The sequence below is a fragment of the Catharus ustulatus genome, chromosome 5 (assembly GCF_009819885.2).
Source record: "Catharus ustulatus isolate bCatUst1 chromosome 5, bCatUst1.pri.v2, whole genome shotgun sequence".
NCBI lineage: Eukaryota > Metazoa > Chordata > Aves > Passeriformes > Turdidae > Catharus > Catharus ustulatus.
In genome coordinates, this window is record NC_046225.1 from 75,867,024 (window position 1) to 75,882,169 (window position 15,146).

At 46.8% G+C, this 15,146-nt stretch overlaps 1 protein-coding gene across 1 annotated transcript in view; it reads right to left on the reverse strand.

Annotated features, from left to right (window-relative positions):
* EXOC6B (exocyst complex component 6B) overlaps positions 1-15,146 on the reverse strand; it is a 287,927-nt gene that overhangs the window by 181,575 nt on the left and 91,206 nt on the right. Inside the window, 1 exon segment of the mRNA XM_033060798.1 lies at positions 11,739-11,748. Within this exon segment, the coding sequence (XP_032916689.1) occupies positions 11,739-11,748 (10 nt within the window).

Genomic DNA, 15,146 nt, shown 5'->3' on the forward strand with positions numbered 1-15,146 from the left:
ACTCCCAACAATTCCCATTTATGCAGCTCCAGAATTCCCAACAATTCCCATTTGTACTGCCCCAAATTCCCAACAATTCCTGTTTCTGCTCCCCCAAATTCCCAACAATTCCCATTTGTGCTGCTCGAGAATTCCCAAAAATTCCCATTTGTTCTACTCCAAATTCCAACAATTCCCATTTGTGCCATCCTGAATCCCTGGCAGTTCCCAGAGCCAGGCTGGATTCCCTGGGACAGTGGGAATGTCCCTGCCATGGATGGGATTTCAAGTCCCTTCCCATGAACATCCCAACCAGCAATAATAAACCAGGATTGAGGCAGATCCCAGAATTTGCTGAGGTTGGAAAAACCCTCCAGGAGCCTCCAACCCCACCTGTCCCCAGAATCCTCCATCCCAACCCCAGCAGGAACAGCCTGGCCTCATTCTCAAGGAAATCCTGGCTCAAAAAAGAACTTTAAATATATTAAAAGAATAAAATCCAAACGATCCCAACCCCAGGAGAATCAGCAGAGCCTCCCCTGGCCAGGGAATCCAGTCTGGATCCTTCCCACCCCAGCTTTGAAACTCCCAGACTTCCAAATTACAATCCTGGCTTTTAAGAGCCCAAAATAAACAGCAGCTTGCACCAGGAAAAGAAAAAAAAAATGAAAAAGGGCAATTAGAAAGTCAGAATTCCTCCAAGTTCTCGTTAGTAAAAGTTTTATATCCCTCCAACATGTGGCACTCCAGGAGAAAAGCTGGCAGAGGGAAAAGTGCCCTGGTCCACCTTTCCTGAACACAGCCTGGGCCAAGGTGGTTCCCATTAGGGGCTTTTTTCCATTTGACATTTACTGCTTAATTTTATGGAAACAAATCAAGGGAGCTGCCTATTATAAATCTATTAAGGATTAAAAAAAAAAAAAGTAACTGCAAATAAAAAAAAAAAATGGAAAAAAAAAAAAATCTCACACCTCCCCTCCAGCCCGTTCCAGTTTTGGTTTATGGGGTTTGTAAAAGGGGAGAGTGGAGCTGGGAGGTCTCCCTGAGTGCCACACGTGTGGCATCCCAGCTCAGCAGATTTGTGGAGCCATCCCCTATTCCAGGTGATCAACTCCACTGCTACTGAAACAGGAAAAAAAAAAAATCCATTTTTCCCAGTGAATTTTCCTCTCCCTGCAGGATGGGGAAGCTGAAGGAGAAAATTCCCAAAATTCCAAAGGGTTCCAAGGGCTCTGCCTCCAGCTGGAGTTAATGGGGCTGCACCTGCTTTTCACAAGGTGTGAACCTGGCCCCACAAAGAGCTCAGAGGCTCCAAGGGAACCACGGGGGGACAAATCCAGCTGGGAAAAGGTTTGGGAGCAGAACCTGAAACCCTCAGGGCTGGGAGAGTGAAAGGTTCAGCCAGGGCTGGGCTGGGGCAATCCCAGCACAAATCCCAGCATAAATCCAGGCTGGATGGGGAGGGAGGGGGTGGGAGCAGCCCTGGGAGAGGATTTGGGATGTGCTGGGTGAGGCTGGGATGGGCCCTGGGCTGATCCCAAGGAAAGGTGGGAATTGTGTCCCTGTGCCCCCTGCTCAGGTCAGACCCCACCTGCAGAGCTGCCCCAGCCCTGCATCCCAAATCCAGGAGCACGTGGAGCTGCTGCAGAGAGCCCAGAGGAGCTCATGGAAATGCTGCCAGGATTGTGGAGCCCCTCTGCTCTGGGAATGTTCCCCTGGAGAAGGGAAAATGCCAGGGAATGCTCAGAGTCCCTGCAGGGGCTCCAGGAGAGCTGGAGAGGGACTGGGGACAAGGGCTGGAGGGACAGGACACAGGGAATGGCTTCAGTGGGAAAGGGGAGATTGGGCTGGGATCTGGGCAAGGAATTCCTGCCTGGAATGGAATTCCCAGATTTGCTGGGGCTGCCCCTGGATCCCTGCAGTGTCCAAGGCCAGGCTGGAACAGTACGAGTGTCCCTGCCATGGATGGGATGGGATGCCACTGACTGCAGGAAATGGAGAAAAAAAGGGAAAAAAGGGAAAACTCAACATTCACCTGCCAATGTCTCAGCTCCACCCACAACCCCCAGGGCTTGGTCACAGCTGGGATCAAAGGGAATGAAAAAACCTGAGCTCCATTGAATCCCCACATTCACAATCCTGAATTTCATTCCTTGCTGGGAGAGGGAAGAGTTCCCTTAACTCCTGAGGATTTTAGTGGGATATTTGTTCCTTGTTCACCTCAGAACCACAAAATTTGGATTATTTTAGGCAATCAGGTGATACCTGAAGAAGAAGATTACGAGAGACAATTCCAGGCAGCCCCAAAAACAGCTTCCTGCCCCATCCCAACTCACTGAGCTCCCAGGAATGGGAGCAGGCAAGAATCCCACCTAGAAATGTCCTTTATTTCCCCCCCAGCCAGTGACTGGGACAGCCCTTCCAGAACAACTCCAAAGATTTGCTTCTGCAAATAATCAGAAAAATCCTCAAGGACCTGGAGCCTCCTCATCCTCCAAATAAATTCCAAGCTGCCTTTTTCTTCCCTTTCCAAGTGGAGTGGAAAAGAGAGATCCCTCCCTTCTCCCAAACTCTTAATAATGTTCTTCAAACGCTTTGGAGATGCTTCAAGAGAAAGCAGTGCAGAAATGAGCCAGGATTTCACCCCAAAGCCTTGCAGCTCCTTCCAGGGCCAGCTCCACATCCCAGCCCTGCTCCCAAATCCCTCCTGCTTTCAGGTGATGCTGCCTCAAAACCTTGGGAGCCTCCAGAGCTTGGTGCTGCAGGGTTTACAAATCCCTTTTTCCCTGCTTTTTTGCAAATCCCAGAGGGATATCCAGGAAAACCTGGCAGTGGATGAGCCCCTGCCCCGAGCCTGAGCACTCCTGGAGCTGCCCAGGGTGACACTAATGAAGAAGAAGGAGCTCCCAGCACAGCTGCCAGGCCAGCAGACACCACAAATCCTCATTTCCCAAAGATTTGTGGAGCTCCTGCAGCCAGCCAGGAGTGATGAAGTGCAAGGCTCTGGCACTGCCTTGTTACTGCCCCGCTAATTGGGGTCCAGGACACGAGGGAGCAGCAGGAAAACGTCTGGGACCTTCCCCTGCTCCAGCCAGCTTTAAAAAGCAATTTATAAAATCCCCCCACAGCACAGGAGCCAGCCAGGAATGCTCAGAGGGATTCTGGGTTGGAATAAAAAATTTGGGTTTAGGGAAAAGCCATGGGGTGTGGGAAATAGGGAATTTCCAAATAAACCAGGAAATCAGGGTCTGGGTCTGTGCCTCCAGGAAAGGAGGAGTGAGGATGGGTCCAGTTAAATGTTGGGAGAGTGGGAAAAGAGGAGCTTGTGGAATTCTGTGGGAGAATTCAAGGAGTTTATCAGGGCCTGGATGGGCCTTGGAGCACCCAGGGAAAATGGGAATTGGGAACTGGGATGGGATAAAGGGATAAAGGGATGGGATAAAGGGATGGGATTTAAAGCCACTCCCAACCCAACCCATTCCAGGATTCTGGAGCCAGGCTGGGAGAACTGGGAATGTTCCCTTGGAGAAGGGAAAATGCCAGGGAATGCTCAGAGTCCCTGCAGGGGCTCCAGGAGAGCTGGAGAGGGACTGGGGACAAGGGCTGGAGGGACAGGACACAGGGAATGGCTTCACTGGGAAAGGGGAGATTGGGCTGGGATGTGGGCAAGGAATTCCTGCCTGGGAGGGAGAGAAGAAACATTACCTGCTCCTCTAAGTGGATCCCATATTATTCCAAAACCAGAAAAAATTCTCCCCAGCACTCCACAGCCCAGGATCCTCCCTCACTCTCTTTAGCCCAGACAATAAAATCCTCCAACCATCCCATTTCTCCCATTCCCATAAATCCCATTTCTCCCATTCCCATAAATCCCATTTCTCCCATTCCCATAAATCCCTTCCCTGATTTTAGGAACCCCCCTCAGTCTATTCCCAAGAGTTTCACGTCAGGGAAGAAAATCTTCCTCAAAATCTTAACAATAAAAATTCACCCCAAAGATGTGAAAGGAAACTCTTCATCCCAAAGGCTCCTTTTGGTGTTTAAGGGAATCACTTCTTGGGAATTCCCAGGATTTCACCCCTGGGATTTCATGGATTGCTCCTTTCCAAGGAGAGATTTGCAGCTCACCCTCAGTGCAGGAGGATCCCCAAATGTTTTTTGGGTTTTTTTTGTGAGCCAGGAGGAGAAACAGCAGAGAGGGACACGAACAACATCCCACACTGATCCCAAATCCTCCTGCAAATCCCTGCCCTGGGAATAAACCACAGGACAATTCCTTCGCAACTGGAAAAGTCAGGTGATCGGAAAGAAGAAAATTCCTAAGAATTGGAAGCAGCAGGAGAAAAAGAAGATTCCAGAATAGAAGATTTCAAAGAAGAAAAAGAGGATTCCAAAGGAGAAGAAGACAACTCCAAAGAAGATGATGATGATGATTCTCAAGAAGATTCTAAACAAGAAGAAGATGAAAATGATTCCCAAGATTCCAAAGAAGATTCAGAAAAGATTCAGAAGAAGAAGATGCTGATTCCCAAGAAGAAGGAAATGACTCCCAAGAAGGAGATTCCAAAGAAGATTCAGAAGATGATGATGATGATTCCCAAGAAGGAAATAATGATGATGATGATGGTTCCCAAGAAGAAGGAAATTATTCTTAAGGAGATTCCAAAGATTCCCAGAAGATTCAGAAGATGATGATGATTCCCAAGAAAAACGAAATTATGATAATGATGATGATGATGATGGTTCCCAAGAAGAAGAAGAAGATGATGATGAGATGTGATGATGATCATTTCCAAGAAGAAGGAAATGATGATGATGATGATGATGATGATGTGATGATGATGATGGTTCCCAAGAAGGAAATGATGATGATGATGTGATGATGATGATGATGCAATGATGATGGTTCCCAAGAAGAAGGAAATTATTCCCAAGGAGATTCCAAAGAAGATTCCCAGAAGATTCAGAAGATGATGATGGCTCCCAGGAAGAAGGAAATTATGATGATGATGATGAGATGATGATGATGGTTCCCAAGAAGAGGAAGACAATTCCCAAGAGGAGGAAGGGGCTGTGGAAGAACACAGTCCCCCCACCATTCCCAAGGGATGAAGGCTGCTCCTAAGGCTCCTCCCAAGCATCCCTGGCACCCCAGGCAGGATTCCTGCCCTGCCCAGCCTGGAGCCACCAGCTGGAGCAAACCCAGGTTCAAAACCAGCCCGGGGATGGGGCAGCACGAGGAGGGCAAGGGGAGCTGGCTGCTCTCCTCACAGGGGGAGGAAATTCAAATTCCTGAGTGGGAAACGTGGAACAGAAGGAAATCTGAGGGTACCAACAAGAGCCTGGCTTAAAGAGCAACTCCCTGAGCGGGGCTTAGGCCTGGCCTGGGGGAACAGACAGACCTGGGGAGAGATAAAAATTGGGAATGGGGAGGGGAATCCACACATCAGGCACCAGCAGGGAGGTGTGGGGATGCCAGGGTGGGAGATGGAGCTCAGGAACACTGAGAGGCCACCAGGGAAGGGCAGGAAGGATCAGAGCCCTGATGGGGAGGGACGGAAAAGCCACGCTGGGGATGTGGCATCAGCTCTGCAGACAAGGGAATTTCAGATGCAAGGGGAGCAAACACTGGGAAAGACCTGAATGGAGAGGAAAAGAAATATCTCAACAAGTGTGTGGATTCCAGAGGAAGGAGAGATGGGATTTATCCACACCCCAGGAGGAATGGGCAACACCATCCTCATCCCAGGAACTCTAAAATATGGTCAGAATGTCCAGTTAGATGCTGGGATATCTTTGAGAATATTTGGGAAAATAGAATCCCAGGCTGGGCTGGGATGGAAGGGACCTGCAAAGGTTCTTTTTGATGAGAAACACCAAACACATCTCCCACTGAACCCCATCCTGTCCAACCTGGCCTGGAATGTGTCCAGGGATGGAGCATCCACCCCTCTCTGGGCAGCTGGGCCAGGGATTCACCACTCTCATTTAAAGAAATTCACTCTTTCTATCTCATTTAAACCAACTTCCCTGCAGTTCCAGCCCTCATCCCTGCCATAAAATCTGCTCCCTTTATGAGGACACCACAATCCCTGCTCCTGGTACCCTGACTGGGCGAACTGGGATGGAGCCTGGTGGGATCTGGGAGCCCAGGGGGCAGCTCCACACAAGGCACTCTGGTAAACAACTCCTGTGGTCTGGATTGAGAACAGATCTGGGCCAGGAGCAGGGCCCAGCAGGGGGGATTTGATCTGATCCATGACCAAAGCCATTCCCATGCCCCAAGCCAGCCCTGCTGACCAGTGAAGCAATCCCCCACAATTCACCCCTGCCATAAAGGGAAGCTTGTTTTCCCACCATCCTGGAGCCACCATATCTGGGATCAATAAACCTCCTCAATAGCCACATAAAACTCCTTTCATCCCTTCTCCCCCTCCAGAAAAGGTGGCAACTGCCACTCCAAATGACCCAGCCCAGTGGCCAATGCCTTGGTTCCAGCTCCCAGCCCCACCACGAAGTCCTGCAAAACAAGTGAGAGCAGCTCCTCACCCCAAGAGCTGTGGGCTCGTGGCCTCGGCTTTGTAGGTCCTCTGGAAAGAGTTACCAAAGATAAAACAATCTTTCCATCTTCTGATTTAAAAGGGACTTCTGGGCAATGTCTGTCTTAAAACTCAATATAAATTTGCATTTCTCCCTGGAGGCTCCTCGTTCCAAAGGGTTCCCATTGGGCTTTAACAATGCCACTGCCCTTTTTTCGGGGAACAATGACAAATCCTCGTCCCCTTGATGGATGCTCCTTCCCTCCAGAAGTCAACAGCAAAAATGTGAAAGGGTTTGGAGCATCCACGACGTCCCTACCGAATTCCTCAGGCTCCCCCAGCCAGGCACGACCCAGCAGTGGGCACAAGGAGTGAGGATGTGCTGAAAGAGATCCCAATCTCAGCAGAAAAGTCATCCCAGCTTCCTCCCCGTGCAGCAGAGCGGGGCTTTGCTCTTCTGGGGGGCTTTCAGCAGAGCCTGCAGCCCCAGCCTGGCAAAGGGGGAGCTCTGCAGGGAAACAATGAAAGGGAAGGGAGTTAAGGCACTGCTGAGCCTCCAGAGTGGCTCAGGCAAACTTCAGAAATCCATTCATCTTCTGAGGGAGCCACCACGAGGGCTCTGGAGCTGCTGCCATCCTGCTGGGAGGTCCTGTCACACTCCCAGGATTTACAGAGCCCTGGGAAGATAACGCTGCACCAGCAGGAGCCGTTCCCTGCTCTGCACAGAACAAAATCCCTGCCAGCCACCCCCAGCCTGTCCTGGGGCTGCAGGTGCCACCTCAGCCCCAAACACCTCCAGAAGCGGCAGGAGCAAAGGAGAAATTGCTGCAGAGCTCAGAGGGGTGAGAGGTACCAATCCCAGAACTCTGAACTGAGATGGGTCCTGCTGGACCCTCGTTGGTGTTTGTTGGTAATTACAGACACAGTTTCTAATCAAGGACACCCAAACCCACGTTTCTGGTCTGCTCTGGAACGGGTCAGCCCAACATTCCCACTTTGCCATCCCTGTCCCTGAGGAAAAACAAAACCTGGTTCAAATCCAGCAGAAACTTCCCACCCTTAACTGCCCATCCTGAACATCCATGGAAAACAGAATTCTCCAAAGGTTCCCACAGCTGTCCCAGCCCAGAGCTGCCCTGGGGCAGCTGAAAAGCCAAACCATGGTGGATTTATCCCATCCAGGTCACTGGGAGCAGAACCAGAACCAGTTTGGGCTGCAGAGCTTTCCCTTCCTGCCCTGGAGTTCCACTGAGGTGTCCCTGAGGATAAATGGGTAAATTAATAAATAGATAAATGGATAAATGAATAAATGGATGAATGAATTAAATGGATAAATGGGTAATTAATAAATGGATAAATGGACAAATAAATGGATAAATGAATAAATGGATAATTAATAAATTGATAAATGAATAAATAGATAAATTGATAAATGGGTAAATGAATATATGGATAAATGGATAAATGGATGAATGAATTAAATAGATATATGGGTAATTAATAAATTATTAAATTGATAAATGAACAAATAAATAAATTGATAAATAGCTAAATGAATAAATAGATAAATGAATAAATGGATAAATGAATAAATAGATAAATGGATAAATAGATAAATGTATAAATAGATAAATTAATAAATAGATAAATTAATAAATGAATAAATGGATAAATGAATAAATGGATAAACTAATAAATGGATAAATGAACAAATGAATAAATGGATAAATAGATAAATGAATAAATAGATAAATGAATAAATAGATAAATGAATAAATGAATAAATATATAAATTAATAAATAGGTAAATGAATAAATAGATAAGTGAATAAATAGATAAATTAATAAATTGATAAACAAATAAATTGATAAACAAATAAATTGATAAACAAATAAATTGATAAATTAATAAATAGGTAAACTCCCCATTTTCTCCTCTCACCCAGTTTTTCTTTGCCCCATCACCAGGTTCCCCACCCCCACCTGGTTCTTTCCAGAAATGAGGATTTTTCTTGGGCATTTTCCTGAAATATTCCTCAACCTCCAGCTCACACCAAAAACCTTTAACCCTAAATATTTCACTGAGGCACCTCTACCTGCTTTGTACAAACCCAAAATTACAACTTCTGATCTTTCCATGGAAAATTGGGATTTTAGGACAGCAAAATCAACCTCACACCAGGTAAGAATAAACCAACAAAATTCAGAATAAACCAAAAAATGACAACGCCAAGGAGCGATGGGGAAGCAAACCACACAAAAATAAAAAGGAATTTCTGTGGTTCCTGCTTTGAAGAGTTTTCTGCACAGGATCAGAGCTCTGAATTGATATGAACTGATACAAAACAAATGTCAGGCAGGCTGGGGAGGCTGTGGGAGCAGAGAGGAGCAGTTCCCACGATAAGGGAAGGGACACGGCGACACAGGGACCAGCAGCAGCTTCTCATTATTGAGTTCTCATTCAATATACATCTGCATTCCTCAGCATTTACTGCATGGCTTCTTTAAATTCTAAGCCAAGCTGTGTTTTTGTTGTCTTTTTAAAAAAAAAAAAAAAAAAAACTCCTCACCAGTTTTTTAAAAAATAATTAAAAATAGAAACGGCGCTGCAGCGAGCATTTGGAAAAATTTTTGGAGTCGATTGTTTATTGGGACTCCAACTGATTTTAATGAAAAATATGGTTATAATTTGAAAAAAAGCAGCACTTTTATGTTTTGCATAAGGAAAAGGCCCTACAATGCAACCTCCAGGGCACTGCTGGAATAAAAAAAATTAAATAAAAAATAAAAAAAGCCCAAATCTGAAATGGTGGCCGGGGCTGGGCGGCCAAAGCCCCCCGGAGAGCCCCAGATGTGGGAGCAGGGAATGCCAGGCATGCACAGCAAGTGGAAGGGCCAGGGAACAGGGAATCTGCTCCTGCTGCTGGGGAAACAACAACCAGAGCCTGAGCAGGGCAGGGGCACGGGGAGAGCAGCCTGGGCTGGGAAACTGGGGTCAAACTGGGGGGACTGGGATCAAACTGGGGGAACTGGGATCAAACTGGGATCAAACTGGGACTGGGATCAGACTGGGACTGGGGGAAACAACAACCAGAGCCTGAGCAGGGCAGGGGCACGGGGAGAGCAGCCTGGGCTGGGAACTGGGGTCAGACTGGGATCAAACTGGGACTGGGATCAGACTGGGGAAACAACAACCAGAGCCTGAGCAGGGCAGGGGCACAGGGAGAGCAGCCTGGGCTGGGAAACTGGGGTCAAACTGGGGGGACTGGGGGGAACTGGGACTGGGGGAAACTGGAACCAGAGCCTGAGCAGGGCAGGGGCATGGGGAGAACAGCCTGGGCTGGGAAACTGGGGTTAAACTGGGGGGACTGGGATCAAACTGGGGGAAACAACAACCAGAGCCTGAGCAGGGCAGGGGCACGGGGAGAGCAGCCTGGGCTGGGAAACTGGGGTCAAACTGGGGGGACTGGGATCAAACTGGGGGAACTGGGATCAAACTGGGACTGGGGGAAACAACAACCAGAGCCTGAGCAGGGCAGGGGGCATGGAGAGAGCAGCCTGGGCTGGGAAACTGGGGTCAAACTGGGGGGACTGGGATCAAACTGGGGAAACAACAACCAGAGCCTGAGCAGGGCAGGGGCACGGGGAGAGCAGCCTGGGCTGGGAACTGGGGTCAAACTGGGGGGACTGGGATCAAACTGGGGGAACTGGGATCAAACTGGGATCAAACTGGCACTGGGATCAGACTGGGGCAACTGGGACTGGGATCAGACTGGGGTCAGACTGGGAGGACTGGGACTGGGGTCAAACTGGGGTTAGACCAGGGGAACTGGGATCAAACTGGGACTGGGGTCAGACTGGGGGAACTGGGATGAAACTGGGACTGGGATCAAACTGGGGGGAACTGGTGTCAGACTGGGGGAACTGAACTGGGATTAAACTGGGATCAAACTGGGGGAACTGAACTGGGATCATCCCAGGCAGAACTGGGCTCAAACTGGGGGGACTGGGCTCAAACTGGGTTTTTATGACGGAGCAAAGGATCAATCCACCTCAAACCCAAGATGTTTTTACCAAGCAAAAAGATTTTCACCAACAAAAAACCAAGGCTCAGAATTTCCCACTGCAGGAAAACTGAAAACAATTCCAGCCTCAAACTCTGAGTGATGGAGAGCAGGGACAGGAATTTGGGGAATTTGGGAGTTAGGACAGGTTATGGTGAGAGGAAAGTGTTCATTGGTTGTTGTGGATTAAAAGGAAAATAAATAAAGCACTGGAACCAGAGCTGGAGGGGATTCAGATGGCACCTGTGGGTCAGATTCACCCACAGCCCTGAATTTCTGAATCATGTGGGTACAGTAAACAGCATTTTAAACAATAAATAAACAATAAATAATAAATGCTGTATCATTTAAATACAATAAACAACATTTTAAAAATAAATTAATTAATTGCTGTATCATTTAAATACAATAAACAACATTTTAATAAATAAATAAATAATAAATGCTGTATCATTTAAATAAACAGCATTTGAAATAACAAATAAATTGCTGTATCATTTAAATACAATAAACAGCATTTTTAAAAATATATTAATTAATTGCTGTATCATTTAAATAAATTAAACAGCATTTGAAATAATTAATAAATTTATGAATCATATGGATACAGTGAACAGCATTTCAAATAGTAAAGAAATTGCTGTATCATTTAAATAAAATAAACAGTATTTGAAATAATAAATAAATTGCTGCATCATTTAAATACAGTAAGCAGCATTTGAAATAATAAATAAATTGCTGTATCATTTAAAGAAATTAAACAGCATTTTAAAAAATAAATTAATTAATTGCTGTATCATTTAAAGAAATTAAACAGCATTTTAAATCATAAATAAATTGCTGTATCATGTGGATACAGTAAACAGCATTTGAAATAATAAATAAATTGCTGTATGATTTAAATAAATTAAACAAATTTTCAAAGAGCCACCTGGAGCCCCTCATTTGGGCACCAACAGTTCCAGGAGTGAGGGGGGAGAGGAAAAATGCAAATTTTGTTATCAGAGACTGCCCCACACCCTTCTCAGACTGGGCTGGGAGCAGTGAACACAAATTAAAATCCCTGCTTTGCTCCTGGTTGGATTTTCTGCTGAGGCAGAGAAGCTCCCTAGATCAGAATTTGGGTTTTTTTCCTTTTTCTCAGAGCTGTTCCAACCTGCTCTAAACTAAAACCCCAAAAAGCACCAGGAGCTCACACCTGTGACCCACCCAGCCTGGCTGGGACATTTCCCAGCACCAAAAATCCCAAAAACAGCCTGAGTGAGCTGGGGTGAAACCCACAGAAAGGATTCCTCTGAATTTATCATCTTCTGTTTAGTGCTGTTCATTTCTGTGCTGTTAAATAAACAGGTTTTTCTCCCAAGGAAATATTTCCCTGAACCAGTGAAGGGAAAATCTCCTTAAATCTGTTTCCTAAAGAAACCTCATCCCAAAGTTTTCTCCCTAAATTTGTCCTAAACCCAAACAACCACCCCAGGGAGGGATGGAGGAGCATCCCTGGGGTTGGGGTGGTGGCACAGACATCCTTAAGCCTGACACTAAACCTAAACTTAAGCCCAACCCCTGGGAGGGATGGAGGAGTATCCCTGGAGTCAGGATGGTGGTACAGACATCCCTAAGCCTGACTCTAAACCTAAACCTAAGCCTAACCCCAGGGAGGGATGGAGGAGCATCTTTGGGGTTGGGGTGGAGGCACAGACATCCTTAAGCCTGACCCTAAACCTAAACCTGAGCCTAACCCTAAACCCTGAGAGGGATGGAGGAGCATCCTTGGGATCAGGATGGTGGCACAGAAATCCCTAAGCCTGACCCTAAGCCTAAAGCTAAGCCTAACCCCAGGGAGGGATGGAGGAGCATCCCTGGGGTTGGGGTGGTGGCACAGACATCCCTAAGCCTGACCCTAAACTTAAGTCTAACCCAAAACCCTGGGAGGGATGGAGGAAGATCCCTGGGATCAGGATGGTGGCACAGACATCCCCAAGCCTGACACTAAACCTAAACCTAACCCTAATGCTAATCCTAACCCTAATGCTAATCCTAATCTTTGTCCTGACCCTAATGCTAATCCTAACCTTGACCCTAATCCTGACCCTAATCCTAACCCTAATGCTAATCCTAATCCTAATCCTGACCCTAATGCTAATCCTAATCCTAATCCTGACCCTAATGCTAATCCTAATCTTAATCCTAATCCTGACCCTAATCCCTTTCCTGGGGGAGCAGATCCAGCTCTGTTTCCCATGGGTGGCTCTGCCCTGTTCCTTCCCTGCTCCTTCCATCCCAAATCCAAAATCCAGTTTGGATCCCTGGCTCTGGGAGTGACCCTGGTGGGACTCTGGTGTTGCTTTTGCCTTCCACAGGAATTTGCGATTTCCTTTTCCAGTTCATTCCCAGGAATCCAGGACATCTGTCAGGAATTTCCTCATGGAAAGGGCCCTTCCCTGCTCCTTCCACCCCAAATCCAAAATCCAGCCCAGTTTGGATCCCTGGTGTCACTCTGGTGCTGTCACCCTCCACATGAATTTGGGATTTCCTTTTCCAGTTCATTCCCAGCAGGAATTTCCCCATGGAAGGGTGATCAGGAGCTGGAATTGCCCAGGGGGGTTTGGGATCCCCATCCCTGGAGGTGCCCAAGGAATTCCTGGCTGTGGCACTCAGTGCCCAGGTGGGACTGGATGATCCTGGAGGATTTTCCAGCCAGCATTCTGTGATTGCTGTGATGGGATATCCAGGGGAAATCCTTCCCTGGCACAGACTCCCAGATTTGCTGGCTCCACCTGGGACAGCAGGAGCCATCCCAGAGCTCCAGGTCCCTTTCCATCCCAAAATGATCCAATCAAACAATCCACACCAAGTGCAGCAGGAGCTGAGGCAGAAAATCCCTTCATCCCAGAACCACCAACCCCAAACTCACTCCTACAACCAGCAGCCACTTTTTCTCCCAATTTTTTTTTTTTTTTAAACCCTTGACTTGATCACAACTGTGCAAAAAAATATATATTAAAAAAGAAATGAGGAATAAAGCAGCACCACCAACAGCCAGCACAAACACAACACCCACACATCTTAAAGGGGAGCAGTTCCATCAAGCTGAAAACAATTAGGAGGCAAATCAGTGGGGAGAGAGAACGTAATCAGAAAAATATGAAGCCTAATTGAAAATTGTTTAAGAACATTTTAACGAGATGCTCCAGAAGCCACAATCCCACAACTGAGCCGGGCTCAAAAGGCAAACCTGGCACAGATGGGAGGCAAAGAGGCCATAAAAAACCAGGGGGGAGAGAAAAAGGGGACATGACAAATGGGACACAGGGAAAGCTTGGGATGACAAAGGGAAATCTGGGGCTGGGATGTGCAGGGATGATATGGGAAGTGAAAGATCCATTATATCCATTATTTCTTTTTTTTTTTTTTTTTTTTTTTTTTTGGGAACATTTTAAAAAATCCAATGGATTCTTTCTCTAAAAGGGGAATTTTTGGAAGTGTCCAAGGCCAGGCTGGAAGGAACAACCTGGGATGGCAGAGGTGGGATTTATGAGATTTATGAGATTTATCAGATGGGGTTTATGGTCCCAAACCACCCAGGAAATCCATGATTTTTATTTTTTTTTCCTTGAAGAACTGGAAAAAAAAAATCTCAGTTTTGTGAAGAGCTGGGAGAGGTCATGGAATCACAGCCATGCAGATCACAGATCCCTGTGGATTGCAGGCAAAAGACATTTTGGGTGAGCACAATATCCAACCACAGAGATGTTGGTGTGACTCCACCTGAAAGACTGAGCTCAGTTCTGACATCCAAATTCCAAAAGTTTGGGGGAAAACTTCTCATTTCACACCCCAGCAGAGCTGAGACTGGAAAATTGGGAGTTTTTCCATTGGAAAATTTTTTTTTTCCATTGCTGATTTATGTAAGCACAGCACAGGTTAGTGAGGGGTAAATCCTCAGCCAGGGAACTCAGATTTGCAGTTTAGTGCAACCAAAAAATAAAAGTCAACCTCAGGAGGCCAAAGAAAGGCAAAGAATTGGGAATTAGGTCCAGGTTATTCTCCAGGAGAAGGAATTAGTGACCAGAGCAAAGTACCTGAACATTTGGAGAGAGCAGGAGGCTGAAGAAAATCCTGGCAATTAATTTCCACTGATTGAACCTGCAATCCTTTGGGGAATGAAGGGAATAAACATTAATGGAAGAGGGAACAAGGCAGAAAAACAGAGAGCAGAGAGGCCAGGGAAATTCCTGCAAAGGGGAGGCAAAGAGGGCAGGAAAAATACTCAGGAATAAAGGGAAATGAAAACAAAACTGCTCCAGGACGAGTCCCTGCAGGGGCTCCAGGAGAGCTGGAGAGGGACTGGGGACAAGGGCTGGAGGGACAGAGCACAGAACTGGCACTGCTGGGCTCTCAGATTCTGTGAGCAATGAAATCTTCTCATTTAAAATGAATTTTCCTGTAAAAAATCCTGTGCTTTTCAAGCTGCCCAAACACCTCGGTCTGGAGTGAGAACAGAGAACCCTGGAAATGGTTTGGGGAGGAAAAAATGTAAATACAGAGAGGAACAAAGAGTGAA